This window comes from Artibeus jamaicensis, unplaced genomic scaffold (assembly GCF_021234435.1).
Source record: "Artibeus jamaicensis isolate MK-2021 breed Jamaican fruit bat unplaced genomic scaffold, CSHL_Jam_final contig_3174, whole genome shotgun sequence".
Taxonomy (NCBI): domain Eukaryota; kingdom Metazoa; phylum Chordata; class Mammalia; order Chiroptera; family Phyllostomidae; genus Artibeus; species Artibeus jamaicensis.
The window spans coordinates 369,995-395,711 of record NW_026521738.1 but is presented as its reverse complement, the minus strand read 5'-3'; the positions used below and the strand labels follow the sequence as shown (position 1 = coordinate 395,711).

General features: G+C 51.3%; 4 protein-coding genes and 1 long non-coding RNA gene across 12 annotated transcripts; 2 read left to right on the top strand and 3 right to left on the bottom strand.

Annotated features, from left to right (window-relative positions):
- Positions 1-54: 54 nt before the first annotated feature.
- On the bottom strand, positions 55-3,846 carry MOGS (mannosyl-oligosaccharide glucosidase). Its single transcript, XM_037130865.2, has 4 exons — positions 3,343-3,846; positions 2,931-3,157; positions 2,245-2,441; positions 55-2,007 (listed from the first exon to the last, which is right to left on the bottom strand). The coding sequence occupies exons 1-4, from the start codon at positions 3,692-3,694 to the stop codon at positions 264-266; spliced, it is 2,520 nt and encodes an 839-aa protein (XP_036986760.2). The 5' UTR covers positions 3,695-3,846; the 3' UTR covers positions 55-263.
- A 4,046-nt stretch (positions 3,847-7,892) lies between these two features.
- MRPL53 (mitochondrial ribosomal protein L53) lies at positions 7,893-8,762 on the bottom strand. Its single transcript, XM_037130841.2, has 3 exons — positions 8,671-8,762; positions 8,455-8,567; positions 7,893-8,356 (listed from the first exon to the last, which is right to left on the bottom strand). The coding sequence occupies exons 1-3, from the start codon at positions 8,760-8,762 to the stop codon at positions 8,223-8,225; spliced, it is 339 nt and encodes a 112-aa protein (XP_036986736.2). The 3' UTR covers positions 7,893-8,222.
- Positions 8,763-9,153: 391 nt separating this feature from the next.
- On the top strand, positions 9,154-13,481 carry LOC119038370 (uncharacterized). 3 transcript variants are annotated; one of them, XR_008391208.1, is made up of 4 exons: positions 9,154-9,245; positions 9,530-9,657; positions 11,961-12,152; positions 13,200-13,481. It is a non-coding gene; the product is annotated as an uncharacterized LOC119038370 (long non-coding RNA). The 3 variants fall into 3 exon arrangements; XR_008391206.1 differs by having other exon boundaries at positions 9,530-10,837; XR_008391207.1 differs by lacking the exon at positions 11,961-12,152.
- Positions 9,837-16,065, bottom strand: CCDC142 (coiled-coil domain containing 142). 4 transcript variants are annotated; one of them, XM_037130836.2, is made up of 9 exons: positions 15,006-16,065; positions 14,644-14,730; positions 14,407-14,553; positions 14,142-14,272; positions 13,957-14,070; positions 10,972-11,086; positions 10,587-10,764; positions 10,263-10,462; positions 9,837-10,096 (listed from the first exon to the last, which is right to left on the bottom strand). In XM_037130836.2, the coding sequence occupies exons 1-9, from the start codon at positions 16,063-16,065 to the stop codon at positions 9,837-9,839; spliced, it is 2,292 nt and encodes a 763-aa protein (XP_036986731.2). The 4 variants fall into 4 exon arrangements, with proteins under 4 accessions (XP_036986731.2, XP_036986732.2, XP_053519320.1 ...); XM_037130837.2 differs by having other exon boundaries at positions 11,002-11,086; XM_053663345.1 differs by lacking the exon at positions 14,407-14,553.
- Positions 16,064-24,306, top strand: TTC31 (tetratricopeptide repeat domain 31). 3 transcript variants are annotated; one of them, XM_037130839.2, is made up of 13 exons: positions 16,064-16,361; positions 16,516-16,604; positions 19,639-19,741; positions 19,858-20,087; positions 20,243-20,326; positions 20,768-20,824; positions 20,933-21,013; positions 21,120-21,314; positions 21,640-21,691; positions 21,775-21,865; positions 21,953-22,094; positions 22,310-22,411; positions 22,552-24,306. In XM_037130839.2, exons 1-13 carry the CDS (start codon positions 16,064-16,066, stop codon positions 22,843-22,845), a joined length of 1,818 nt encoding a protein of 605 aa, XP_036986734.2. In that variant the 3' UTR covers positions 22,846-24,306. The 3 variants fall into 3 exon arrangements, with proteins under 3 accessions (XP_036986734.2, XP_036986733.2, XP_036986735.2); XM_037130838.2 differs by having other exon boundaries at positions 22,549-24,306; XM_037130840.2 differs by lacking the exon at positions 20,768-20,824 and having other exon boundaries at positions 22,549-24,306.
- The last annotated feature ends 1,411 nt before the right edge of the window (positions 24,307-25,717 follow it).

Sequence of the window (25,717 nt, the reverse complement as noted above, 5' to 3'; positions counted from 1 at the left end):
AAGATAGTATCCCTAAGGCTTGGATGAGCCAAGACCTCTTGGCGAGGCAAAGCTAGCAGAAACAATAGTTTCTCATGGTTTTGCAATTTATTTAGAAAAATAGACTCTGAATTCACATTCACCCCAGTGCTGTGTGGGATGACAGTAAGGAGACACCTGAGATGAGGTTTTGAAGCACTGGTAGCTGGGGGCAGAAGCTACAGACCTGGTCCATGTAGTCTAGAGTGGCACAAGGGGTCTGGCTCCCCTCCCACATTCTCCCTTCAGTAGTCTTCAGCCATGGCCAGTAAGACAAGGCTGGTCCAACCCTGGAAGGGGCGGCAGCCCATTCCCCGTCCATCCCGGTCACTGTACTGCTCCCAGAGGAAACCTGTCGTCTGGTACTGCCGCAACACATTGCCCACCACATTGGCACGGAGCTCACTGTGGAGCTTGGCAGCCCGGGCTTGGTGGGGACCCTCCAGCTGCCCATAGTGGTGGAGAGCCCCTAGGGCCAGATAGTTGACATTGAGCCATACAGCACCCCGCCAGTAGGGAGGGTCATGCTCTGAATTGCGCTGGCCATAAAAAGGGCTGGAGGCTGCAAGGGAGCGCAAACCAAAGGGACTCCAGAGATGGCGGCTGTCAGCAAGAATATCCAGCAGCGGCCCAAGACGGGATGAGTGAGGGTCAAGCAACCGCAGCAGCAAGGGAAAAAGACTGACATAGCCCAAAGCATCCACATATTGCAATCGAGGGTGGGGCCGGCCCACCACCCGAATCAGCCCATGAGGGGGATGAGGCTTCAGCTGTACTGCTTTTGTGTGGTTTCCAAAGTCTGCAAAGATTCCTAGCTCTGGGGCCCAGTGCAGCTCATCCAGGATCTCCTCTGCCCCCAGCGAGGCTGCCAGTGGGCGCAGCTCTGCAGCTGCTTCAGCCTCTCCCACCTGCTCTGCAAGCTGCACAAGCACACGAGCGCCCAGTGCCACCCAGCATCGCAGGTCCAGGTGCCGTTCGGCAGCTGAAGGGTGTGAAGCTCGAGGATAGTCATCTAGCCCTGAAGGCAGTGTCTTGGGGTTCAGTAGGGTTGGCAAGGCTGGGTCCCGACCCCGCCAACGGTAAGATAGTGGCTCTGGTCCTGCCTGGCTCTCATGGAGCCAAGAGAACCAGGCACGCAGGCGAGGGAAGGCCCTGCGGAGAAAGGCTAAGTCGGCGGGATCACCACCCTCTAGCATGTGGGCTACAGGCAAAAGCAGGGTTGGGGGGTTGGCATGGGCTGCTCGTTGCACCAGGAATTCTGGGGGTACTCGGGCTCGGGCCTCATCCCCCAGCACCTGTTCCCGCCCAATCCAGCCATCGGCATTGAGTAGTCCCAGCCAGTGGCCTAAGGCATCCCGGGTGAGGTGGGGATCCCACCGCTGGACCAGTAGCTGGTGAAAGCCCTCATCCCAAAGGAAGCCTCGTGGGAAGAATGACCTGGAGGGCACTGCTGTGAAAAGAGGGACAGGTGGAAAGAGGGCTGGGGCCACCTTCTGCTCAGATCCCTCATCACTTATGTCTGGCAACACGAGACCCTGTCCATAGAAGTAGCCAATCCCACCAAGGAGGCCGCTGAGGGCAGCCTGACCCAAAGATTGCTCCTCAGGGCTCAGACCCTTCTCCTGCAACCGGAAGGTCTTCTCAAAGCGCTCTCTAAAGGCTTTAGTATGGGCCTCCAGGGCCTGAGTCAGCTGGCTGCCTGACAGCTGCCCCAGGGCTCGGTTTCCTCCTGCCTGGGCACTGCCTGATTCAAACACCAGCTCCATAGAAAAAGGGACTCTCAGTGTCACCTGTTGTATCAAGAATTGCCCTTGTCCCTGACCTTGCCCACTTGGGCCTCTGTCCTCCCACTTCAGAGATCCTGGCAGGCCAAGGTAGCGATCAGGGGAGGCTCCTGGGGGCCGATGCTGAAACCAGCTATTTAGGCGACTCTTCACCATCTCTGTCAGCAAGGGAAGTCCTGGGTTGGAGGACCAGAAGACATTGTAGCTTGAAGGAAGAAAATAAATAGGAAATATTATTTGGGAGAAAGTGGAAGAGATTATAAAGAGAAATATGAGGTGACTAGGAGTCAGGATGGGAAGGTCCCAGCAATACAGAGGACATGGAGCCTGGTGAGAAGGGTGATACTGGTGGGGAGAGGTAGAGTGGAGAAGGAGACAGAAATCAGGTTAAGTCAGCATCCGTACCACCCCTCCCAACACCCCACATTCTCCTTCCAATTACCTGCCATACTTGGGAGCAGTATCCCCTGGACTGGTTGGTGCCAGAAGTGTAAAACGGAAGTCCCCAAGTTCGCTGGAGTGCCCACTGATGAACTTCAACTGCCCCTTAGCCCCAACCTCTGGCACTAGGGCTTCCTTGCCATCTGTCACCACGTAGAAGAACAGGGACACCAAAGGGAAGGAAGAGGTACCTGAGGCCTAGATGACCAAGGAAGACAGAAAAACAGCATTAGATTGACATCCTTTCTTGAGAATCAGCCTTAGTGAGGGAAAGGGGCACCAGGTAGAAACAACATGAGAAACAACATATAACTGGCAGTGTTGAATGAGGGTCGCTCAGGGTAAGCACCCAGTGGGATGAGAGAGAGACCCTTGCACAGGGTTCTCTGGGAAGTAAGAGTATTCCTGTGCCATATATTATGCTAAGAACTCTCTATATTATTTCGTTTAATTCTTACAATCCTGTGAGTTAGGTGCAATTTTTATCTCCATTTTACAGAAAAGGAAAACAAGGCTTAGAGAGAGTAAATAGAGGGGTCATAAAGGTAAGTGTTTAAGGCAGGCAGGCAGATTCAAACCAGGCAGCCAAACTCAGAGCTCCTGCTGTTACTTCAAACTGCATTTGCCGGCAGCGAAGGAAGGGTGGAGTGAGTCTGGGCTGGGGGTAGGGTGTCCCAAGGCCCTGACCTGAGGCTCTACAGTCACTCTCCAGGTCCAGTCCCCTCCGTGCAGACCCCCAGGTCTCTTGACGAATTCAGTGGTGAGCCTTAAGGCCCCATCCTGGATGTGTTGCCGCCCGAAGGAGAGACCGTCGTGAAACTCCCAGCCATAGGGACCCACGCCGTCCCCCTGTTCACACGTGTGCCTGAGCCTAGGGGTCCCTGAGGCGGCGCCTTGCTGTGCCCACATTAGTCCTGGGGGTAGAATGGCCACGTAAGTCGAAGACAGAGCAGGGATCCTGGTCCTCTGGGTTTACGAGAACTTCAGGGTCATCCCTCTTCATAACTCTCCTAATCCACTCCTCCCCACTCCTACTCTGGAGTGAAACTGGGGCGCCCAGATTATGACTTCGCCTGCCTGCCCGCTCGGGCCCGGTTACCGGTGAGGAGGGGCTGCGGGCTGCGGGTCTTCATGCCGAAGTAGACGTGTGGACGGTAGGTGCCCCAGAAAAGGTCCGGAGCCACGGCAGGGCTAGAAGAGTCCGGAGGCAGCGCTGGGGGCGCGGAGTGCAGCGTGACTGCCCGCCGCGCACGGTGCCACGCCAGCAGCCAGCTTCCCGACAGGGTCAGGGCCAGAGGCAGGACCACGATGGCCAGAACGGCTCCCCCGACAGTGCCACGGGCCACGCCGGCCCGCCTTTCCCGTCGCGTAGGGCCACCCCGAGCCGCCCCCTCAGCCGTCCGCCCTCCATTTGTCGGTGCTCCGCGGCGCCGCCGCTCGCCCCGAGCCATCCTGGCACGGAGATCGGCGTCGCGGCAGCTTGGAGAAGCGGTAAAGGAGCCCGGATTCTGCCTTGGCTCCCCCGCTCCAGCGCAGCGTCCCGGCGGCCACTGAGCTGTCAGTTGCAGAAGCCCGCCAGCGCCTCCTTCTAAGCTTCCGCATCTCCCCGGAAGTCCCGCCCTGCCACGTCACGTTAAGTCTCCTAGGCCGGAACGGGCCTCGACGCCTGGTTCGGGGCTCGTGAGCTGTTTGGGTCGCGTCCAGTGGGCCTGTGTTTAGCGTTTATTTGGTGTCCTCGCGGGGTCCATGGGCTAGTCGAGAAAAGACAATCTCACATTAGGCTATTCTAAAATATGTATATTCTTTATGCCTAAGACGCCATCCCGAGTGATTTACAATTAACACTGCCTCCACTGTAGCACTACAGAATTCGTCCACATGGCGCTAGCAGAGCTAAATGCTAAATACCAAATACCAAGAATAGCAGTGGAGAAATATTGGCTATTTTTTAAAGATTTTACTTATTTGCTTTTTTAGAGAGAGGAAGGGGAGGAGAAAGGGAGAGAAATGTCACTGTGTGGTTGCCTCTCACACACCTCCAAGCAGGGACCTGGTGCGCAACCCAGGCATGTGCCCTGACTAGGAATTGAACCAGTGACTGGTTTGCAGCCTGTGCTCAATCTACCGAGCCATACCAGCCATGGCTATTCGCCATTTTATTAAGGGTCTCATCCGGGAGAACTGGGAGGTTATTACTCAAAAGTTGGAACACCCCAATGGCATGGCTGGTAGGTTACAGATTATATAGAGCAAAATCACAGGACACTGTGGGTTAGGGGTTCCAGGTCCTGCTGGGAGCTTATTGGTCGGTGAGCTAAGGATAGTGAATCATTTCTTCAGGCCTTGAGGATAGCTCTGGGGTGTGTTTCTGCCTCCCTGTGTCTGGCTTCATAAGAAAGTAATGAAGGGTGCATCACCTTTGGGCCCAGGACCTGAAACAATTTAGGTAAAGGTGTTATCTAGCCTGCCAGAGGTCGGGACCCTGTGACCATTAGTCATTTGGGCTATGGTCTTTTGGTATCTGGGGGGTGGGGGGTCACTGATAATGGGGGAAAGGTTAGGTCTCTGAGAGGTATATGTGTGGAGATAGACTGATTTCTAGGGCTATGATTTAAAACTCAATTTAATCAGTCATAAGGACCCTTGGTTTCATCAGCATGGCCCAATCTGGTGGCTGAAACCTGTGGCTTAGAAGTTCAAGTAATTTGGCGCTGGTCAGAGACAGGAAGTGGTTAGCTTGGAATCCAGGTGTATCTGAGTCAAACTGGATCATTTTGCCCACTTCCCTAGTGAAATGGAGGGTGCTGGAGTGGACCTCTGGTGAAGCCCGAGATCTGCCGCAGCACTGTCTTTCAGGGACCATGACTTGAGACATCTTCACTCAGGCTAGGATTCCTCATCTAGATGAACTCTAAAAGGGCCATAATGGTTGTGTATGAACTTAGAGAATGCTTGCTTATTTATCTATTATCTATATCTATCTATCTATCTATCTATCTATCTATCTATCTATCTATCTCATCTATTTATTTTCCACAGCCCAGGAAGCAAAGGAGTTTAAGGAAAGGATCACTTAGGTCCAGTTAAGGAAGGCTTTAGGAAGGAGCACCTCAATTTGACCTGGAAGAGTCAACTTTACTTTTGATGGTTGTTAAGAATGCAATTTAGATTCAGGTATTAATTTGTAACCAAGAGCTCAGCATAAAAGGCTTTAAAATCTCCTGGGGCTGAGAAACTTGAAAAAAAGGCTGACAACTCCATCATTACACTGAGTTTATTAAGGGAATTTACATGAGGTGCATCTTGGGTGGCAGCAAGACATGAAATATGCTCTGCCACTTGGCAGGCCTGAAGGGGTGTGACCCGCCCCCGATAAGGGGAAAATGCCTTGTCTAGAGCAGGGCAACAGTGTGTTCTCTTCCTGGAACTGGCATGTGTGGGGCATACTGGACAGATCGATCAGTCCCTGGGGGATTTGGGGGAAGTAACCTGTTTTGACCAGGATCTAGCTGGCCAGGGGCCTGTGGTCACTCATGGAAGTCTCATCTCCACAAAGGGTCTCTTCACAAAGTACAAATCCCTATCATCTTTTAAAAACTCTATTCCACACCCTTATGCTACTCTAGCTATTACCACACCTCCTATCCAAATCATTATATATAAAATACTTTATGCTGCATGTCCGCTTCCTACTTCTCTATAATCTGACTTCCGACCCCACTCTCCAATGCAGACTTTTTGCTCATTCAACAATCACTTTCTAACCAAACCCAACAGTCACTCCTGTTTTTCTTGCTACCATTGCACCTGGTCCACATTTCTATTGTAGCACTTATGACATACCTGAGTTTTATTATTCATCTTCGTGTCTTGGTACTAATTAAAGTTATAGGTGCAAGGTAGGTGCTAAATATTTGTAAATTCAACAAATGTTTATTGCCCACACTGTTTCAGGCACTATGTAAGGTGCTGGGGACAGAGAAAACAACCTCAAGTTCACATTTACAGCAATGTTTGTACCATCCCCATTTTACAAATGAGAAGTGGTTAAGTTTGGCCAAAGGTAATAGCCGATTAACCACAGAGCTAGAGAATTCAAATTCTAGATTGTAACTTTGACTGTAGCATAAAGCTTCTTGTGTATTAACATGCCATTGAGTCAGCTTATATTCTTGGTGAACCATGAAGTTTTGTCCCCTATGTCCTAACCTCAACAGCACTGTTTATTTCCTGTAAACTCACGCTTCTGGCTTTTTTCATAGTCAATCCACCTCATATTTTGTCTTCTATTTTCCCCAGCATTAATGTCTTTTCCAAAGAACCTTGCCTCTTCATGGTGTACCCAAAGTAGAATAAGGCCACTCATATAACTTATTTCATTCCCAGTAATGCTTTAGATATTTAACAGATGTCAATTCATTTAATATTCCCAACAGTCTTACAAGATAGATACCGTTATCCCCATTTTACAAATGAGAAAAGAGGCAATGAGAGACTAATTTTTCCAAAGTTACATCAACCTCAGGCATCCTGGATTTTTACTACACTATACTAGTGCCTCATGGTAGTTTTGTTTCTTTGAAGGGGGAAGGAAAAAAACTGCCCTTTTAATATAGCACCTTTTTAGGCATAGAAGCAGTGTAGTAATGTTGTAGGAGAGTCATGGAAAATGTATTTGGCAAAGTACCCAACTGCAGTGTCTAGAGAGATCCTTGATTGTCTGGTGGAGCATTCTGAAGTTCTTTAAACCACTGGCTAGCAACCATCTTTTCCTATAACCCACGTTAAAAAATCTGTATTGCAACCAAGTACATGCAGATACAACACATGTACATGTATTTTATGTAATATATATCTATATATACATATAGGTTATATACATGTGTACAATTATATTCCTAAAAACAAGTTTCTTAAAATAATACTTCTGGTTCCAGGTGCCATGCACTAATACCTTTTATTATATTTTACTTTGTTTATGAAAGGCTGATTTAATCCCCTAAATTGATTTTATGATCCACAGTAATGGGTAGTAACTCAGTATGAAAAGTACTTTTGGCGCTGTTCTCTGAAACAAGTAGTAGGGAGATGTTACCAGTGATATGCTTTGGAAAGGTAAAATTTAGCAGCAGCAAAAATGATGAGAAAAAAGGAGACAGGGAAGGAAAATGCAACAGTACAGGAGAGTAAATGGGAATGAAGAGAACATTTCAGGAGCTTTAGTTTAGGATAGAATATTCTGAATTTTCTGACTGGATATGAAGGAAAATGAGAGGGCAGAACCAGAGGTAATGTTGTGGTTTCCAGCCCAGGTAGCTGAGCAGATGTAGTGACCTTAAAAGGAATTGGGAAGTCAGGAGGAGAGGCAAATGTATGTTTGTAAGATCACCATTATTTTGGACAAAGAATGTTGATGGGATTTGGAGAAAATCAGGTAACCTGACTATAGCACAGAAGTTGGGATTAGGTCCAAACAGAAATGCAGGGTTTAACCTACGAGGGTAGTTCAAGTTACATCAGAAGATGAGATGCCCCAAAAAGAAATTAACTTTTATGGTTAAGAGAAGAAAAATAAGAGAAGAAAAAGAAAGAAAAGTTCTACAGGCAAGTGATACTGAGATGGAAGGATGAGGACTGAGAAAACAGCACTGGATTTAGCTAATAAGTTTAAGAGGTACCTTGAGTGAGAGGTCGAGAAGTAAAATTCAAACGATGAAGCAGTGAGTGATGGTTAGAAATTGAAATAAATTCAAGTTTGTCCAGACCCCTCCCACATCCCGATTTGTCCTAGAAGAACTGGTTAGATTTGTAGTCACAGAGCTCTTTTTTTTTCCCCCCTGGTGGTGACAGCAGCTCTCTGCGGCCCTGATGATAGTGATTTGAGTGATTAAGTCAAGCTTTTCTTGGATAAGTGTCCTAATTAAGTCCCAGGCTAAAATCTGCTTGTGGTCTCTTGTCAAGCGACAAGGTCTCTTGCTGTCAGCGCCCAGCGCCAGCTACAGATTTGTCCCCGCTCTCCGCCGCGGCCCTGGCCTGGATGTGGGAGGCAAACGCAGCGAGCATTTCTTGGGCGGTGAGGTGGGCGCCGCGCATAATCAGGCGATGCCCGTCTCCTGGGGAAGAAACGAAAGAATCAGGTACGAGGACAACGGTGCCTTGGGGGTGCGGGCTGCCTGCCGCCCCTCCCGCCTGATACCCCAAGCGTGCCCACCGAAAAGCACGTCCACGCAGGGCTCGGAGCCGTCGTGCCTCACATCCGCAGTCACTAAGCAGTTAAAGTTGGTGGAGCGGACCTTCTCGCTGCTTACCGCCTGGAGGAAGGTCCTACGGTGGGAAAGCGGCGGCGTGAACGTCGGGCCGAAGATGGTGAGCCCCACGGCGGGAGAGAAGCGCGTCCCTTTCTATTCCCACTCCCTTCCCCTCGTACCTCGTTGACTCCACGTTCTCCTCGAAAGGACAGAATTGAACCCGAACCTCTTTGACAGCCCGGAGCCCCAGCCGAGCCAAGGCCGCCGCCATGGTAACGTGCGCCCCGGAAGCACTCTCTCAACAGACAACCGTCTGTTGATGAGACCGTCAGTGTGAGGCTGTGAGTGGCCGCGTTGCCCCAGGCCCCGCCCCCCAGCTTCCGCTGAGTAAGAACTATAGGCTGCGGACCTCCTGGAATTGCAGGCGTGGGCTCCCCAGCGCGAGGCAAGGAGGCAGGCCGGGGTGGAGAGCTGGTTTCGGCACGGGGTATGGCGTTGTCCAAAGTGAGCGGTCAGCAAATACTGCCTATCATTCGTGGCCCTTTTGTACCACAGTAAAGGCAATAAATACAGTGTAAAAGCTGCCTGCACCTGGCTCCGATAATCACACGTCTCTGTCTTCTGCTGCGGAATCCCCTTACGTTCCCTGCTGTGCCCATCTAGGTTAATGCCATCTTCTGTGCTGGCCCTTTCCAAGAAGGCACCATCACCAGCACAGGGATTATGCCTCTATCAGGGGATAAACCCCACTCAGGTAACTGAAGATTAAACAAACATGTTGAACTCTTAGTAACCAAAGTTTAAACGTGAAGGTCCTACAGCCCAAATATGCTTCAATAGCTGAAAGTAGTAATGGGGAGGAAAGTACAGGGTCATACAGCCCTGGGGTCTGATCGAGCTGTAAAAATGACTATTTAGTCTGTGGTTCCTGATAAATTAACTTTGTTTTTATCCTGGTTCTGGGGACTTAAGAGGAAGTGGCATCTAGGCTCTCTGCTTTTTATTGCTTTTTCTCTTTCCCTTTCCTCTGGAATGCAGCCCCGTAGCCCTTCCTTCCAGCGTCTAGCTCTGAGATGTCTTTACTGATGGGGAATTAAGCCTGAGCCTCCAGAGATGCTGACCTCCAGGTTCCAGGCTGTGGTTTTGCCATTTACGCTGGATCCCAGGTACTGGAGTGATCTTGGATTCTTAGCTTTTAAGTCCAGGCTCTGTGTAGTTCGTGGTTCTTAGGTATGCTTTCTTCCAAGCTTCCAGTTGTAGGTTTCTTTAAAATACAGTTCCAAATGTCTGGGCTTTCTCAGACAGAAATGCAGAACACTGACTTTCTGGCTGCTGATCAGACTCCTTAGGACTCAGGACTGGTCCCCAGGCAGGAAAGAAAAGGCAAGTGCCAACGAGGATGGCGCTGGTGCTGCCTTAGGGCAAGCCAGGCCTGCTGATTTCCCACCAGGTAAGCCTGGGGGCTGGGTCCCCCACCCCACAGCGTACTTAGCAGCTGAGCTGCCTGAGCTGGAGGTGCTCCAGTCCGAAGAGGGGGCTCCAAGCTCTCCAGGCTGTTGAGGCTGCTGCTGGGCAATTCCAAGGTCTGGACCTCATTACACGCACCTAGTAAGGCAGGGGTGGAAGGCATGTGGCTGCTGGGGGACTGCTGAAGCCAGATCAGTGATGAGCTTCAGCTTAAAGTAGTGAGCTAGGGGATCACTTAAAGGGGCATTTAAAGTAGTGAGCTAGGGCAGAAAGAGCCTGGAGTTGAGAAGGGGGCGTGACTCACAGCAACAGGGAGGCCTTCTGTGGACTTGAGTCTTGGGCAGGGGCTGCTGCAATAAACACAGCAGGGCCCCATCTAGCCGCTGGAAGATGTTGAGCATGAGCAGAGTCTGGCGAGTTTCAGGCGACAGGCCCCACCGCTCTTCTTCCAGCAACTCCCGGACCACTCCAAAATCTTGTCTGAGCTGCAGTGCTCCCTGCAGGCTGAAGGCCAAGGTACAATGCAGTCACCTGACCTTGTGGTCTCCCTAAACTACTCTGCCACACCCATCTGCTCCCCTTTTCCAGTTCCATTCATTCCCCTGCCGCTACCTTCGTTTTTCCCCACCTGAATCTAATCCTGTGGGTGAGGATGTGGTCAAGCCAGGCACCCAGAATGGTTGTCAACACCTGGCCAAGGACAGGGATCTGGGCTGGGGGTGGCAACCCCTGCAATCCTTGCAACACAGGCTCCAGTACAGTGTGGACCACCAACCGAGCATACTCACTGGGAATGCTGGGGAGTTCTGGAGTGACAGAAGAGAAGGGGCAGGATGTAAGAATACTGAGATCCACTGAGCACCTAATGGAGTGACTGGGGTAAGAGAGTAGGACTTCCAATGGTGGGGGCACAGGGAGTGAGGACAGGGATGGAGAGAAGTGGAACCAGGAATTGGAGGGCTCAGGATAGTCTTACCGCTGGGAACCATGCGAAAGCTGGAATGAGGAGTTACCAAGACAAAGAGGATGTCGCCAGTACCGACCCCTTGGCATGTGAAGTTCGAAGCCCCGTGTAGCTTGTTTATGACATTCTTGCAAAAAGAGACTTAGTGACTCTTCAAGCAGGAGCTGTGGGGATAGGGAGAAAGTAAAAAATGGCTTATCTGTTAGGGACTTGTCAAGTTCTGTTGCTCTTCTAAATCTGGGGAGTTTAATCTAGCATCCATAAAACCTAAGGAAAGAACTGTATGCAAAGTTGTTTGGGCTTAGGCATTTTCTGAGGAGAAATGCCATCATTTTTACTGGGTTTTTCAAAAGGTCTGGACCGTGAAAAGATTATGAACAATTGCCCTAGGGTTATCCTGTTCTCCCTAACTTGGGTCAGAGGATGAAAGTCCTCCAAGTTAATTCTCTTCTATAGGAAACTTAATAGGCAAAAACAGACACCCTTATCATGACCAATGTTCAAAAGCAAATACTAGGGAGAGGCTGAGGAAAGGGGCACTGTACAATCTTCCGGCTGTTATCTACAAAAGGAAGGTAGGATCTGCGGTGTGCAGTTCAGGAACAAAGACTATAACTTTCTGAGATTCCGGAACCTTTGAGATGTCCTTACACTTTATACTGAGTATTCTGACAGCCCACTTGCATTTCCCCAGAGCAGTGTAACCTGTAAAGCAAGAAAAGGCCCATGTGCTAGTTTGGTTTCTTTGGTTTGATAGGTTTTGTTTGTTTTTTTTTTGGAGGAGGAAAAGACAGCAAAAAAAAAAAAAAAAAAAGAGAGGGTCCCTACAGCCCATCTTGGAGGAGAATAACCCCAAGAAATGGGGTGTGTAGTGGCGGATCTGTAAAGAAAAGGTGCCTAGATGCCCGCAAGCCTGAAGAGAGGAAGGGGCCTGGGGTCCAGACATGGGGGTGAGGGTAGAGCCCATGTGGTTCCTGGTACACATCCTGGCAATAGCCTGTCTAAATCCAAGTTCTTTCTCTCTTTCCTGAAAATTAGAACCCCCTTCTTCCTCTGTCAACTGATATTGGTAAGGAACCTGTGCACTCAAGACTCAGGAAGCGTGAGGTCACATGACGGGACGTCACAGTGCTGTACGTGGTGGAATGCCCAGAGCAGATGCCTAACAGTGCAGTCACCAGACAGAGGGGCAAGGCATCAGGATGCTTTGCACAGTGTTTGGTTCACATGGTGGGCACACTGTCCCTGTACCTTTTGCTCTGTTCTCACCACCACTACCAAAAGCTAGATCCTTCTGATGTTATATCTCCTCACCTCCCTTCCATCCTGACCACTGTAACTGGGTCAAATTCCATGACCACCTCCCATTGTTCCCCATCTGTTCTTACATGCCTCCCCACCACTTGTGGGATAAAGCCTCAGATCTGTGGACTAGTGTTCACAGATTGTGTTCACTAGTGCCCTCCACCTGCTAACTCCTCCACAGTCTCCCACCCCCACTGCAGACGTGTGCATGTTAAGTGCATGCACACACACGTGTACACCACACACAAAGGGAGCTTCTGCTTTGGTCAGGCTATCTCCCCACAACTCCCCCGAGAAATTATGAACTTCCCACCTCCAGTAACCCCTGCCCTGCCATTCCTCTGAGGCTGCCAAGCTACCAGCTTGAGTCCGTAGGCCTTGTATGGAGCTTCTGTCACCACATGCCCACTCTGGCCTCAGAGCTTCCACGACTATCACGACTCATGAGGAGCCTGCTTCGGGGCACGTTACACTGAAGAAGGCAGCAGTAAATTGAGGTGGAAATGCCCGACAGACAGATCAGATGGTGGGTTAGGGCTAAGCTGGGGTAGGGGTGGGGGTCCGCAGCACCAAGGCACTGTGGGGAGTAGGAATGCAGAGAAAAGGAGCAGAGGGACAAGGACTGAACTCTATAGCTATGGCCTTATTCAAGGCAAAGAGGAGAAATTTGGATAGGAAGATAAACAAAAGACAGACATCTTCTGCAGTAGGAGCAGATAATATGCAAAATGGGGAAAATTCAAATGGAAGTATAATAGTTTTATTCATAAATTGGGAAGAAAATAAGAGTTGTTAGGAGAAACAGCCAAGAGTGGATGGAAGTTACCACTGTGGAACAGGAATCAGAGGTGGGAATGGGGGGGCAATTAAAGTGCTACTTTTTTTTTCATCAGAAGCCTGCTAAAATTATATTCTATTTCTTTAAAAATGTTTAAATCCTCTCCCAAGGACATTTTTTTTCATTGCTTTTAGAGAGAGAGGAAGGGAGGGAAAGAGAGAAACATTGAATGGCTGCCTTCCACATGCGCCCCAAACTGGTGATCGAACCTGCAGTCAAGGCGACGTGCCCTGACCCAGAATGGAGCCTGCAGCCTACGGGACACCGCTCCCACCACGCCATGCCAGCCATGGCTGTATTCTATGTCACTTTTAAACTATGGACATGTATTACCTTAATAAAAATACAAATGACATGTTCAAGGAAGAGGAGAAACATTGTATGAAAAACTAGTAAAAAAAAAGGATTCAACTTTTTATCTTGCTTTTTCTCTGCAAAATAGACCTCTGGGTAACCAAATAATTAATGAGGGCAAGTTTCCCTTTATAGGAGTAATCCAAATAAATAAAAAAAGGAATGATAGAATTGGAATATCACCACTTTGCACCCTTAATGAAATCATGGACTTGGACAGTGGTCATCAGTGGCTGTCAACATGACAAAATGAGAGCCTGATGGGGGGAGGAGTGGCAAACACGGATGAAACAAAGTTGACCATGAGTTGATCACTGTTAAAGCCTCTATGGTAGGTACACGGGGATCTATTATACCTTTCTCTCTACTTTTGTACATGTTTGAAAATTTCCAAAATAAAAAGTTAAATAGAACAAAACATGATCAAAGCAAAATAGGTAAATCTAGCAGAAACTCCAAGAAGATTCCAAGTCGCTGGGATGTTCTGTGCCTCCCCCCAACTCCAAAGCTGGCCATTGTCAAGGTCCCTGCTCTCACCTGCATCTGTAAGGTCAGCTTCCGGATTTCCAGGCCCAGCTGCTCCTCCAAGTCCAGGGCCACGCTTTCCCCTGAGGCCAGGCTAGACAGAGCTTCTGCCTCGTGTAATAGAGGCTTTGGCAGAAACAGGGAGTGAGATCTGAACCCAGCCTCGGCCGCTCCCCTCCCCAACCCTGGCTACTTACAGGTAAGTCCTTCTGGATCAGAAGCAGGAAGGATTCTGGGGCCCACACTGCCAGATGCTGCTGAGCTCTGCCCCAAAACCAGAGCAGGGTTGTCTGCAAGGTACAGAGCCCCAGGGCAAGGGGTGCAGGAACTGGGGAGGGGAGAGACAAGTTACCTGAGGGCTCATGGAGTACCTTTGGGAAGAAGCAGGTTTCAGAACGGAGCAAAAGAAAAAAGAGATATCCTCAATTGTCCTGTTTCCCCAACCTCAGCCACTTGTCTCACCTGGAGGCTGACAGAGGAGCAGCCCTGACGTGGGCTCTCGAAGGGCGTCCAAGAGAGGAGGGAAGAGCTGCTGTAGAAGTTCAGTGGTATGACATGATGAAGAAAGGCTGCTCTGATTACCAGCAGAGCCCAAGGCTTGGCAGAAGACTGAGGATGAGGGGGTACAGTTTGATGGGGAAGGGCCAACTGGGGCCTGTGTCACTCCCAGTTTCCCTTCCAGTGTCCCTTCCTTCTCACCTTGGTCCCAGCTCCAGATAAGAGACTGATGAAATAGGCCGTGACACAAAGAAGCCAGCTCCTTCTCACACTCCTGAGGCAGGGATGCTAGTGGAAGAAATTACTCTGGAGCCTGCAAACAAGGCCTCAGTTTTCTACAACCACTGCAGGCCCAATGATGGGAGAAGAGAGGAGTCCCCCAAGACTCAAGAGGGGTGGTAAGCAAGACTGCCTTGAAAGGTCAGCCTGAACACTGGGGTGGGTGTGGGGCAAGGGTGTTCATTCTAAGGGCCTACTTTTGCAGTCGGGCTGGTAGACGAGTGAGGTGACTAGAGAGAAGGGACTCCAGGCTTCCCAAACACCCACCCAAGCCTACCACTCACCTTGATCCAGTGCCTGACTTAGTTGTCGTGCCGCTACCCTGCGGTCCTTCCAGGGTCCTAGACTTAGGTCCAGACTCTGCGCACAGGCTGCCCATAGCTGGGTCCAGTACTGGCTCCACAGGGTTCCAGCTCCTCCAATTCCCAGTCCACTGCTGGCTGAACCTGCCACGCCCCCGATCAGACCCAGGAGCCCTGGCAGCAGCTCCTGCTCCTCACACCACCACTTGCGGAGCTGGTCCCGCAAGTCCAATCCCCTGAGCGCCTCATTCAGCCGACCTGCCGCCTGGCAACCCCGCTCCCCCGCGAGGAGACAGAGCACACGGGCTGGGGGGAAAGGGCACGCTGCCCCTGGGACATGACTTAAGGCTTTCCCCTGCAGCTGATGGTAGAGGGGAAGCGCGAGCAGCAGGTCCGCCAGTTGGGATGACAGGCCGGGGCTGGCGGGCGCTCGGCCCAAAGCGCGAAGCTGCATCTCGATGACAGCATCCAGACTATGGGCAGCTAGTCCGACGGGGCGCGCCAGGAGTAGCGGCTCGGGAGTCTCCCGAAGGCCGGTTCGCAGAACTGCCTTTCGGGAAAGCTGCGCCAGCAGGTCGAGACACAGCTGAGGCAAGAGGCCAGGGGATGGCGCTCCAGTACTCAGCACCCTTAAGAGGCGCACCGCTGCTTGTAGGTGGCGGGCGCAGTCTTGGGCTTGAAGGAGCTGCTCCCGCTCTCGGTGCAGCCGCAGCAACACCGTCCGGAGACGCTGCAGCGCGGGAGGAGTCTGCCCGCCGGCAGCGGGCTTCTGCCTCGGGTCTGCAGTGCCAGCCTCATGGTGCTCTCCGGTATCCGGCGCCGCCCACCATGGCTGCCCTTCTGGAGCTCCGCTGGGCAGTTGGTCCAAGCAGGGGATGCTCCCGGCAACCAGCGGCCGGGGCCAGCCACTAACGTCCCCACCAAGAGCGCCCGCGGGCCTTCTCTCCCTCCGCTCCTCACCAGTGGCCCCGTCTGGCGGCCACACCTGCGGCACGGGAGCGAGCAGAGGCAGGAGGCCACCTACCGGGGACGCATGGGCCATGGGGCAGTGTGTCCGAACTAACCTAACGATTCCCACTGGCCTGCACCGCCCAACGCTCGCCGTGGCCGGGACTCCGCCCCACCTTGAGAGCCGTCATTTCTGGCCGGAAGCCGCTGGGACCGTCCTGAACTCTCTTGCACTCCGTAGTCGGAGGCTTCTGCCCTTAACAAAGATGACTACCCACTTTGCCTTACCACTCCCTTCAGCCCTCAAAATACGTGTCTGTCTTTCACTTTCGAGTCATTGTGGATGGGAGATGGAGCCGATTCCGAAGACGGTGGGGCAGATCAAGCTAGGTGAGCAGGTGTGACAGAACGGGAGGGGATCCAGGAGGGCCGGGGCAGCCTCCTTGGGTGTATCTGTTTTCAGTGGGATTTTGAGTTTTACGCGGTGGGAGAGGGCTCCAGCCAAACCATTCTCCTGACGCACTGTGGCTTTCCTTTCCTGTAGACTGTCCTCTGTCGCTCGGCTGCCCGCTGGGGGTCGCTGCTGTCCCCAAACTCTGCAGGGAATTCGGTCCTGAAGACTATGGAGAAGAGGTAAAAGAGACTCCTAGCTACCCCTGGCCCCGGTTATGTCTGCCACGCCTCTTTTCACCCTGCTTTGCTAAGCCCTGCCCGGCCAGTGCGCTGGGCTCCAGGGACTCTGGGGAGCGCGTTACCTCGGCCCGGCCCTCGAGAGCGTGGTGTGTATCTGGGGAGGAAGCAGCAGAGACCGAGGAAACGCTGCCTGGATAAAAAGTAGACAGGGGCAGACTAGGTTCCCTGGGTTGAGCACTGGGGAGTGGAGTGGGTAGGAGTTCCTTGGGGAAGATATGACAAGAGGGAGCAGTGTGGGCAAAGACACTAAGGCAAGGAAAAGTTAAAAGAACGTTATTGAAATGAAACATGAGCTGAGGGTTTGGTTGGAACTGTAGGAGATAAGGTGGGAAAGAAGACAGCAAGTGACTTGGAAGGCCTTGCCCAATACCGGGAGAGACAGGATCAGATCTGGGAACACTGAGAAGCAGTACTTCCAACTGCTTCCTGGTTGTTTTTCTCTAAAACCTCAAACTCTTAAGTCCAGAAGTTTATTTGTCATCTTTGCAAATCGGTTGCTTTTCCTGTAATCTTAGCTTTGGTTGATAACACAAACTTCCATCCAGTTGTTTCATCCAGAATTGTGAAAATCACTCTATATACTCCTCCCTTTCCTTTACCTCATACATTGAGTCAGTCACTAAAATCTACTTCTGAAATGTCTCTCGAATCAAACTCACCATTTCTGTTCCTGTTCCTGCTGCCACTGCCTTAGTTCAAGAACTCCTCCTCTCTGGCCTGAATAGCTGTAATGGCCTTCTAACTAAACATCCCACCTCTAAACTATTCTATTTGAGTTTCACTTTCTATATCAGGTCCACTCCTATCACTCACTGATAGGACAAAGTTCAAAGTCACTGGGTCGCACAGAGTTCCTTCAGATACAGCTCCTGACTGCATCTCAGTGAGAATAGTCTCCTCATCAGTCTGCCTTTGCTCATTCAGCACACACTCACTGAGTGCCGGCCGTGCACCTGACACAGGCAGTTTTAGGCTGGAAAGACAGCAAATCAAACAGAGAAAAATCCCTCTATTAAATGAATTAGAAGTATCGAGTGGGAGCAGCCAATCAATACATAAACAATATGTCAGATGTAAGAAGTGCAAAGGAAAAGCAAGCAAGAAAGAGAATAGGGAGCACGGAGTGGAGTTGAGAGATGTCTTGTTTTAACAGGAGTGGTCAGAAGGCCTTTCTACAAAGGTTTAAGCAGAGATCTGAAAGGAACAAGAAATTGAGCCATTCACCTGGGAAAGAGCGTTCCAGGGAGAGGAAATAAGTACAAAAGACCTGAGATGTTAGAAGTGAAGGTTCTCAGTGTACTAGGTGTGTCGTAGGGACTTGAAAGGAGATCACAGTAGCTGGAGGAGGGGCCATGGGAAGGTGGGAGATGATTTATGAAGGTTTCGGGGGCGGCCCAACCATGCATGACCATGTAGTGAATTAAGACAGTGGCATAGAATGTGTTTGGGGAGAGGTGGATGGTCAAAGAATTTTTCTTTTTAGATGGCTGGACTGGGCTGAGGAGGAAGAGGGAGGGTGAAGATATAGGGGAGGATATATTTGAATAGCAGGCACATCCTGAGGAGACTGCCTAAAACCGGTCCAGAGCATGCATTATTTCTGCCCGAGTTCCAGTTTTGGAAGTTGAAATAAACCCACTGGGAAATTGCATTTGAGATGAAGACTTGGTGGAAGTGCTCAGCAATGTAAATGAAGATGCTGTTGAGTCAGGACTGTCTCCTGAGGGGAGCCCTGGATCTGACATTGTTCAGAGGCTGACTATGCCTCAGTGACCTGAGTCCTGCCTGTGCATTATTTTACCACTCCGTGGTTTCCACTCAGTCCCCACCTCATTTGGGTCCGCTCTGTTTAGGCCTGATTAGCCACAGAGGGACGTGGTGATTCCTGTTCTTCTTCGCTTACACTAACTGAGAAAACCATTCTCGTCAGAACCACAGAATGTATGGGCCAGGCCTTGAAGGATCATGCTTCGTTTTGTGAATGAGGACATTAAAGTCCAGAGAAATTAAACAATTTGTTCAAAATTGAAGAGCCAGGCAGTGGCCGAGCCAGGACTAGGATGCAAGTAGCTCTGCTCCAGCACAGTGCTCTTCCCAGTCCCACAGTGCTTCACCCAGCAAGGGACCAATAAAAAGCAGTGAATAGGAGGCTCTAAATTATATAACACAGTCTATGTGAGCACAGCGTGGTAGAGATCATTGGAGATAAAAGGCTCTCACAAGTCTCTGAGGGGAGACAGAATGTGAACTGGATCTCAAAGGTGAGGCAAGATATGGTAAGAAAGAGGCTCAGAGCCAGGAGGGATTCAAGCACCACTGGGGGCAAACCCCAAGGCTGGAAGCAGCCTGGTGGCAGAGGGAAGATGACAAGGGAAGATTGGGAAGGTCAGCCAGGGGGCTTTTTGGAAGGTTCCAAATCCCAGGTTGGGGAGCTAGATGCCAGCGTGTGGCCCTGGCAGTGGGAGATCACTGGAAGTTCCTGAGTAAGAGAGTAATTGTTCAGAGGTTGGTTTTGGAGAGAAACATGAAGTGCAGGAGAGAGGCCAGCCAGGAATTGCTGTGCTCAGTTAAACATGAGATAGCTCCAGGTGGGGTTTATGGGGACTGTTCTACTCAAGGATGTGACGGGGGGCATACCTGGAAGAGGAGGTAAGAGGACTCCGTTTGAGGACTTCATGTCAGTGGCTGCCCTAGTGGCAAGTCCGGAGGAGGAGATACTGCCCGGATGGTAGGGAAGGCTGGGTGAAAAGCACGCGCAGTCCTTGGGAAGGCAGGGCAGAAGTGAAGGAAGGTGATGGACCATGAGAGCTGGGAGCAGTGTGTTTTGAGGTGCTGAGTCAGGAGAGGGTGGCAGTAAGGTTCTCCAGGCTGGGTAGCTGCTTTGTGGTTGCCATGGTAGAGGGATCAAGCCAGCCAAGCCCCTTGCTCTCTCTCAGAGCTCTCCCCCAACACCAGCCTCCCCTCCCCCTCCCAGGACATAGTGGATTTTCTGCGACGGCTGGTGGAGAGTGATCCCCAGGGCCTGCACCGGATCCGTGTGGATGGGAGCAGCGGGCGGCTGCAGCTGTGGCACCATGGTGGGGAGTGAACGGGTCGGGCCCAGGAATCAAGGCTGGTACACTGGGGAGGGCTGGCCCTCAGATGCTCCTCTCTCTCATGTTCTTCTTTCTTTCCCTTCTCTTTCTCCTGACAGATTATCTCCTGGAACATTTCCGCGATGAAGGGAAAACAACTGGACAGAGTGACAGGGGCAAGAGGGCTGAGGGACTGGATACCTACTGTGGTCTCCAAAATTCCTTCCTGTACCCTCCCCCAGGGTCTAAGCCCTGCCCTCAAAGACCCTCTGCCCCCGCATCCTCCCCCAGCGGCTCGGACAGTCTGCTTCAGGTGGCCATGCCCCAGAGGCTCCTGCGCACCGAGGAGGTGAGCTCCCCCAGGGTTCTCGCGAGCCCCATATTCCCATATCTGTATTCTCCCTGAATCTGGCCCTTTCAGGGTTCTTCTGTGCTGCTTGCCTCTCTTTTGCTGTCTCTCTCCTTCTCTCCCTTTTACCCTGTCCCCTGCCCTTCCTCCTCCAGGAAGCCAACCGCCTGGCTGAGGAGCTGGTGGCCGAGGAGGAGCGCGTGAAACAGAAAGCAGAAAAGAAGCGACTCAGGAAGAAGGTAGCGGGAGGACGGAAGGAGTGGGCGCTCAGGGGGGTTTGGGGGATGGGAAGAGGGAAGCTTCATGAGAACAGGCGAGAACTCGAGGTGGCCTGCAGTGGGTCCTCTGCCAGGAGGGCCGAAGGGGTACAGGGGCTGGGGGCCATGTGGTGCAGCAGTTTTGGGGTCACACTGTACTGCCTGGGTTGAAATCTGCCTCCTGTTTATTGTGAAACGTCTGCCCAGTAACTCTTTCGTCCATTATTTTCACCTGTAAAATGAGGGCAACACCTCCCTCAAAGAGCTCCAAGGATTAAATGAGATGGAGCATACAAAACTCAGCCCAGCACATACATGACATACATAGTATCCTACACATGAAGAGTTGGTCTCAAGATACAAATTGTGTGTGTATTTAAGTACAGTGTTCAAAATGCAGCCTCCTCCTCGTTATTATTACAGCGTCAAAAGGACCGAAAGCGACAGGAGCGCATGGAGCAGGACAGTGGAGAGCCCAAGGCGAGTCTACGGGCAGGTTCTAAGAGCACTAAGTGCCAGGACGAGGGGACTCAGAAGGCATATGGCTCCCGGTGATTCCAACTCTGTGCCTGTCTACCTTCCTTCCAGGTCGAGGGCGCCCCAGATGGAAATGAGAGCCCCCCATCCAGCCCTGGGAACCCGGCTCAGGGACAGTGTGGTGAGGAAGAAGTGAGAGCCCCCTTTCTTCCTCTCTGGGTCTCTGCCCACCCCTACTTCCCCCTACTCCACCACACTTCATCCCCACCCCCTCCCTACCTTTCCTTTCTACTCACAGGATGCACTGGATCTTTCTAGCACTTTCGTGTCTCTGGCTTTGCGCAAGGTTGGGGATTGGCCCCCTAGTGCCCTCAGAGAGAAGGAACTGAGCCAGGAGCCCCAAAGCAAGAGCCTGGGCCCTGCAGAGAAGATAAACGAGAAGGAAGGGAGATCTTCAAGAGAAGAGAACCCCAGGCAGAGTCCTAAGGCAGAGGTGAGGTGGGCAGAACCACAGCTGGAACCAGTGGGAAGGGTGCCAGAGTTCTCTGGAAGTCACACGATCTAAGGGTTGAGGGCTGTGGCCAGTAGAAGGAGTTCTTTGGCCCAAGATGAAGAAACCTGGGGTCAACCTCCATCACTGACTCCCTAACCCTGGGTAGTTTTCCTCCACAGGAAGGCAGGGCTGATAGCATCTTGCAGAGCTGTCATGAGAACTGCATGAGTTGGTTGATGCTAATTGTAATATTACTTGTTTGAACAAAAGACAATTTGGGGAGGCTGAGGCCCAAGTCCTACTTGAGTTTTCTCCTGGTCCCTAGGCCTCTCCAGGACTGCTGGCAGCTGCCTTACAGCAGAGCCAGGAGCTAGCAAGTAAGATTCTTTCTCTCCCCTTCCTCCTCCCACCCTCCCTGGGGCATCCCCATCTGAACCTTTCCCCCATCTCTTCTCACCAGAATTGGGTACTCGCTTTGCCCAAAATGGTTTCTACCATGAGGCTGTGGGCCTCTTCACTCAGGCCTTGAAGCTCAACCCTCAGGACCACCGGTAGGTTGGGGCTTGGCCACTGCGCTGGGAAGTCAGGGCAAGGTGAGGTGTCCAGGGCTTGAGTTTCACTCACTTTGTCTTCATCAGGTTATTTGGAAATCGCTCCTTCTGCCATGAGCGGCTGGGTCAGCCGGTGTGGGCCCTGTTTGATGCCCAGGTGGCCCTTACCCTGCGGCCCGGCTGGCCCCGGGGCCTCTTCCGCCTGGGCAAGGCCTTGATGGGGCTGCAGGTAATGGATCTGACATTGGAATTAGAGGAGGACTTTGAGTGGAATGGGTTGGGGACTGGGTCTACACCGGCATTTTCTAGGTAAGCTTGAAGTACCACAATGTCACAGTGCCAGTGGTACTAGTAGCTGGGGCCAATTCAAGTACCTTGGTACCTGACCCCCCTCCCTTGCCCGATACCTGAACTTTCCTCTTTCCAATCACTCTGGGGTGAAAGCGCTTTGAGGAGGCAGCTGCTGTGTTCCAGGAGACTCTAAGAGGCGGGTCCCAGCCTGATGCAGCTCGGGAGCTCCACTCTTGTCTTCTGCAGCTTGCTGTGGTAAGGGGGCAGCAAGAATTGGATTGCAATGCCAAGCGGTGCTACCTTCTGCCTCGGGGGCAGCAGTGGGTGTGATGAGGGGCAGGGCTGTGCTACTAGGTTGGAGTGTATCAGGTGCCCTCCCTTTATGTTCTCAGCAGGATCAGCGAAGAGGATACTGTGCACCACCTCCGCCGACTGGATTTCTCAAGCCAGCTGCCCATACTGAGCCAGGGGCCACAGGCCTCCTGTCCCCCAGTCACCCACTAAGCACTGCTCCAAGGGCCCCTGGCTTTCTGTCTCCACCTTTGCATTATCTGCCACGTCACCTGAGCCTCTCCAATGGTATCCTCCCCCAGACTCAAAGTAGAAGACCTCCTCTCCACTTCCAGAACCCCTCAAAGGGCTGGGGCATCCAGGGACTTGGGCCTCAGCGTCTACCTCAGGCTAGATGAGGGTGGACCTGTCCTTCATAGGACAAGGCCATGTTTGTATCCCACAGAGGTAAGGGACGCTGTATGGTGGCTGTTTCCTGCATATTTTGGGACCTTGTACTTTAAAACCATAGTTAGAAACATTCCTGGGAGTCATTCCTCTGGCCACAGAGACCTTCTTATGAGAGAAAGGAGCCCCACGTCCACGGAAGCAGCCTTTTTCTTGGGTTTTCAAGCACGTGGCTTCCTTAGCGTCCTCTGGGGGCAATAAGGGAAAACAAAATTCAAGACTCAAAAAGGGAACTGGCCCTGGCTGGGTGGCTCAGTTGGTTGGAGCATCGTCCTATATACCGAAAAGTTTCAGGTTCAATCTCTGGTCAGGGCACATACCTAGGTTGCAGGTTCGATCCCCAGTCAGGGTGCATACAGGAGGCAGCTGATCATTGATTCTCTTTCTCTCTAAAAATATAATATCCTTGGGTGAGAATTTTTTTTTAAAAAGGGAACTATACAAAAGTTCAGGTTTTAAAGCTATAATAGATCCCGCAGGGGGGCATTTGGGGCTTGCTCTGCTCTTGGCCCTGGGGGACTCATTCACTAACCAGAGCTCTGTGCTCAGGAATCGGGTCATGGTGATGAATAAGGCTGAGTCCCGCCCTTCACCTCTTCCTAATCCCAGTTCTTGCCCTGTTTTCTCTAGCACGGCCCTTCATACCTTCTTTCCTGCCCATATTTCTGTGTACATTTGGACCTATCCTTCGCCCACTGGTCTGATACTTACCTCCTCCAACTGCTAGAAGATTCGCCAAGGGTTTGCATTTGGGAATCCCCTTACCAGCTCTTGCCTGGAGTTGGCAGGGCCCTTGCACTTCTGCACTTCCCCACTTCTGGCTCCCCTGCTGATGGGGCTTCAGCAGGCACCCGGGCTGCTGTCACTTGGCCATGCTCTTCGTCCACTCCAGCACTACACATTGTAACTGGTCTTTCCTTTTCTGTATTTACTCAGCTTTCCCACCACGGGTCACTGCTCCCAGAGGTGGCTATAATTTTCTATTTTCTGTGTAAGAATCATGAGTTTCTTTTGGTTCTTGGGATTCTGGCAGCTGCCTCTGGCTGGTTCCTCTGTAGCCCTTCTTGGGACACAACTCATTTAAAAGCGGATCTTGAGGTGACTTTTAGGCCTCCCAAAATGCCCTTCCAGAAGGAACCATTCATCAGGATAAATGATTTCCGCTACCCTGTGGGTCTTGCTCAACACCACTCACACCTGGAGGTAGGAGGTGTTACAACTATAGTAGGATGAAGTCTGCCATTACTAGTTGAGTCACCTTGGGCAGGCCTGTCAACATCTGTGTCTCAGTTTTCTCATCTGTAAAATGGGTGCAATTCCTACCTCACAGGGCTGTTGTGAGGACTTCAACTGAAAGTGAGAAAATACCAAGTGCCTGGTATATAGTGACTGTTAAATAAATCAATTTTTATCTGCAACTGGCCTCCATATTCACAGTTCCCACAGTGGGAGTAGTGGAGTATGAGTGAATTGCTGCTTATTTCACACAAGACAGAATTCCTGGGACGATGGTTCTCAACATGTGGTCCCTGCACCAGCAGCATCAGTGTCGCCAGGGAACTTGTAACAAATGCACCCCAGACCTTCCACGTCTGAACCTACAAGGTGGGGTTGGGGGGCAGCAATGTTTCAGTCGTCCTCCCGGTGGTCCTGATACGCCCACCCAGGGCCATTTTGACAGAATGGGTTTGAGTTTTTTGTTTGCCCAATGTTTGATCACAACAGGTGGCAGCACTGGGCTAGAATTTAAGAATCCTCAAGTGAAGAGGGGTTATGGCTCAGAACCAATTATCTTGACTGGCTCCCACCTTCCTAAATAGAATTATTTGCCCTGGAAGTTCTTTGCTTGTGCCTGCCTGGGGAATGGGGCTGGGGAGAAGCGGTTGTTTAAGGGGTGATTCGATTACTGGCTCCACCAGAAGTCTGCCTACCTGGCTTTGTTCTGGGAGAATTCTCTGTGTTCGGAACTTCACTGGGGCTCCTGGCCTCTCAAAGAATAGCTGCCCACCACTACTGTGTGGGGTGGTCTTTACTTTCAGGCTAAGCTGGCTCCTGTTTCTTCCACCCACTCAAAGAAATGTCCCCTCCCTATCCTGGACTTGAATCTTCTCCAAAAGCCACAGGACTCCTGAAACTTTGTCCCCCCACACACGCACTGCTAACTGGTAGAGTTCACCCAGAAACCTGAGTTCTGAGTCCCCAAGTCTGGAAGGCAGGGTGGACCATCCTGATTTCCAGGGACTGAGGGATTTCCTGGGGTGTGGGACTTCCAGTACTAAAACTGGGAAGGAAAGTCCTGGGTAAGCAGGAATGAGTTGGTCACCCTAATCTAAAGGTTCCCGAGAGACCTGTAGAGGGGGACAAAGGGACTAAGCAAGGGGCCCGGACATGAACCGGAGGAGGTGTGTGTGTGTTCTGTATGTGTATTGAAGGAGCCACACAGACACCAAGAATGCTTAGTGTATATAATGGCCGACAGATTCTTAGTTCTGTGCTAGTAGTCACTGTCTGTTTCTGTCTATGATGCCATTTTTCTTCCAGTTGCCCAGGTTTGCAAGGTTGTGACTGACTCGTGCAATTTTTGGTTGCTGGGGGAATCACACGGATTCCTTTTATTTGACAACCTCCCTCTCTCCCGCTCCAAGTCTGGCCTTGAATTCTCTCTGCTCTTACCTTTTGCAGTGGCCAGAAATGCATTACTTCCTCAGTCTCCAGTCCACACTGCACATTGGCCTGCCCCAAACATTGCTCTCATGCCCCTCCCCTAAAACTCCAAGGACCAGACTGTCTACAGTACAATGCCTGAACTTCTACGCTTGGCCC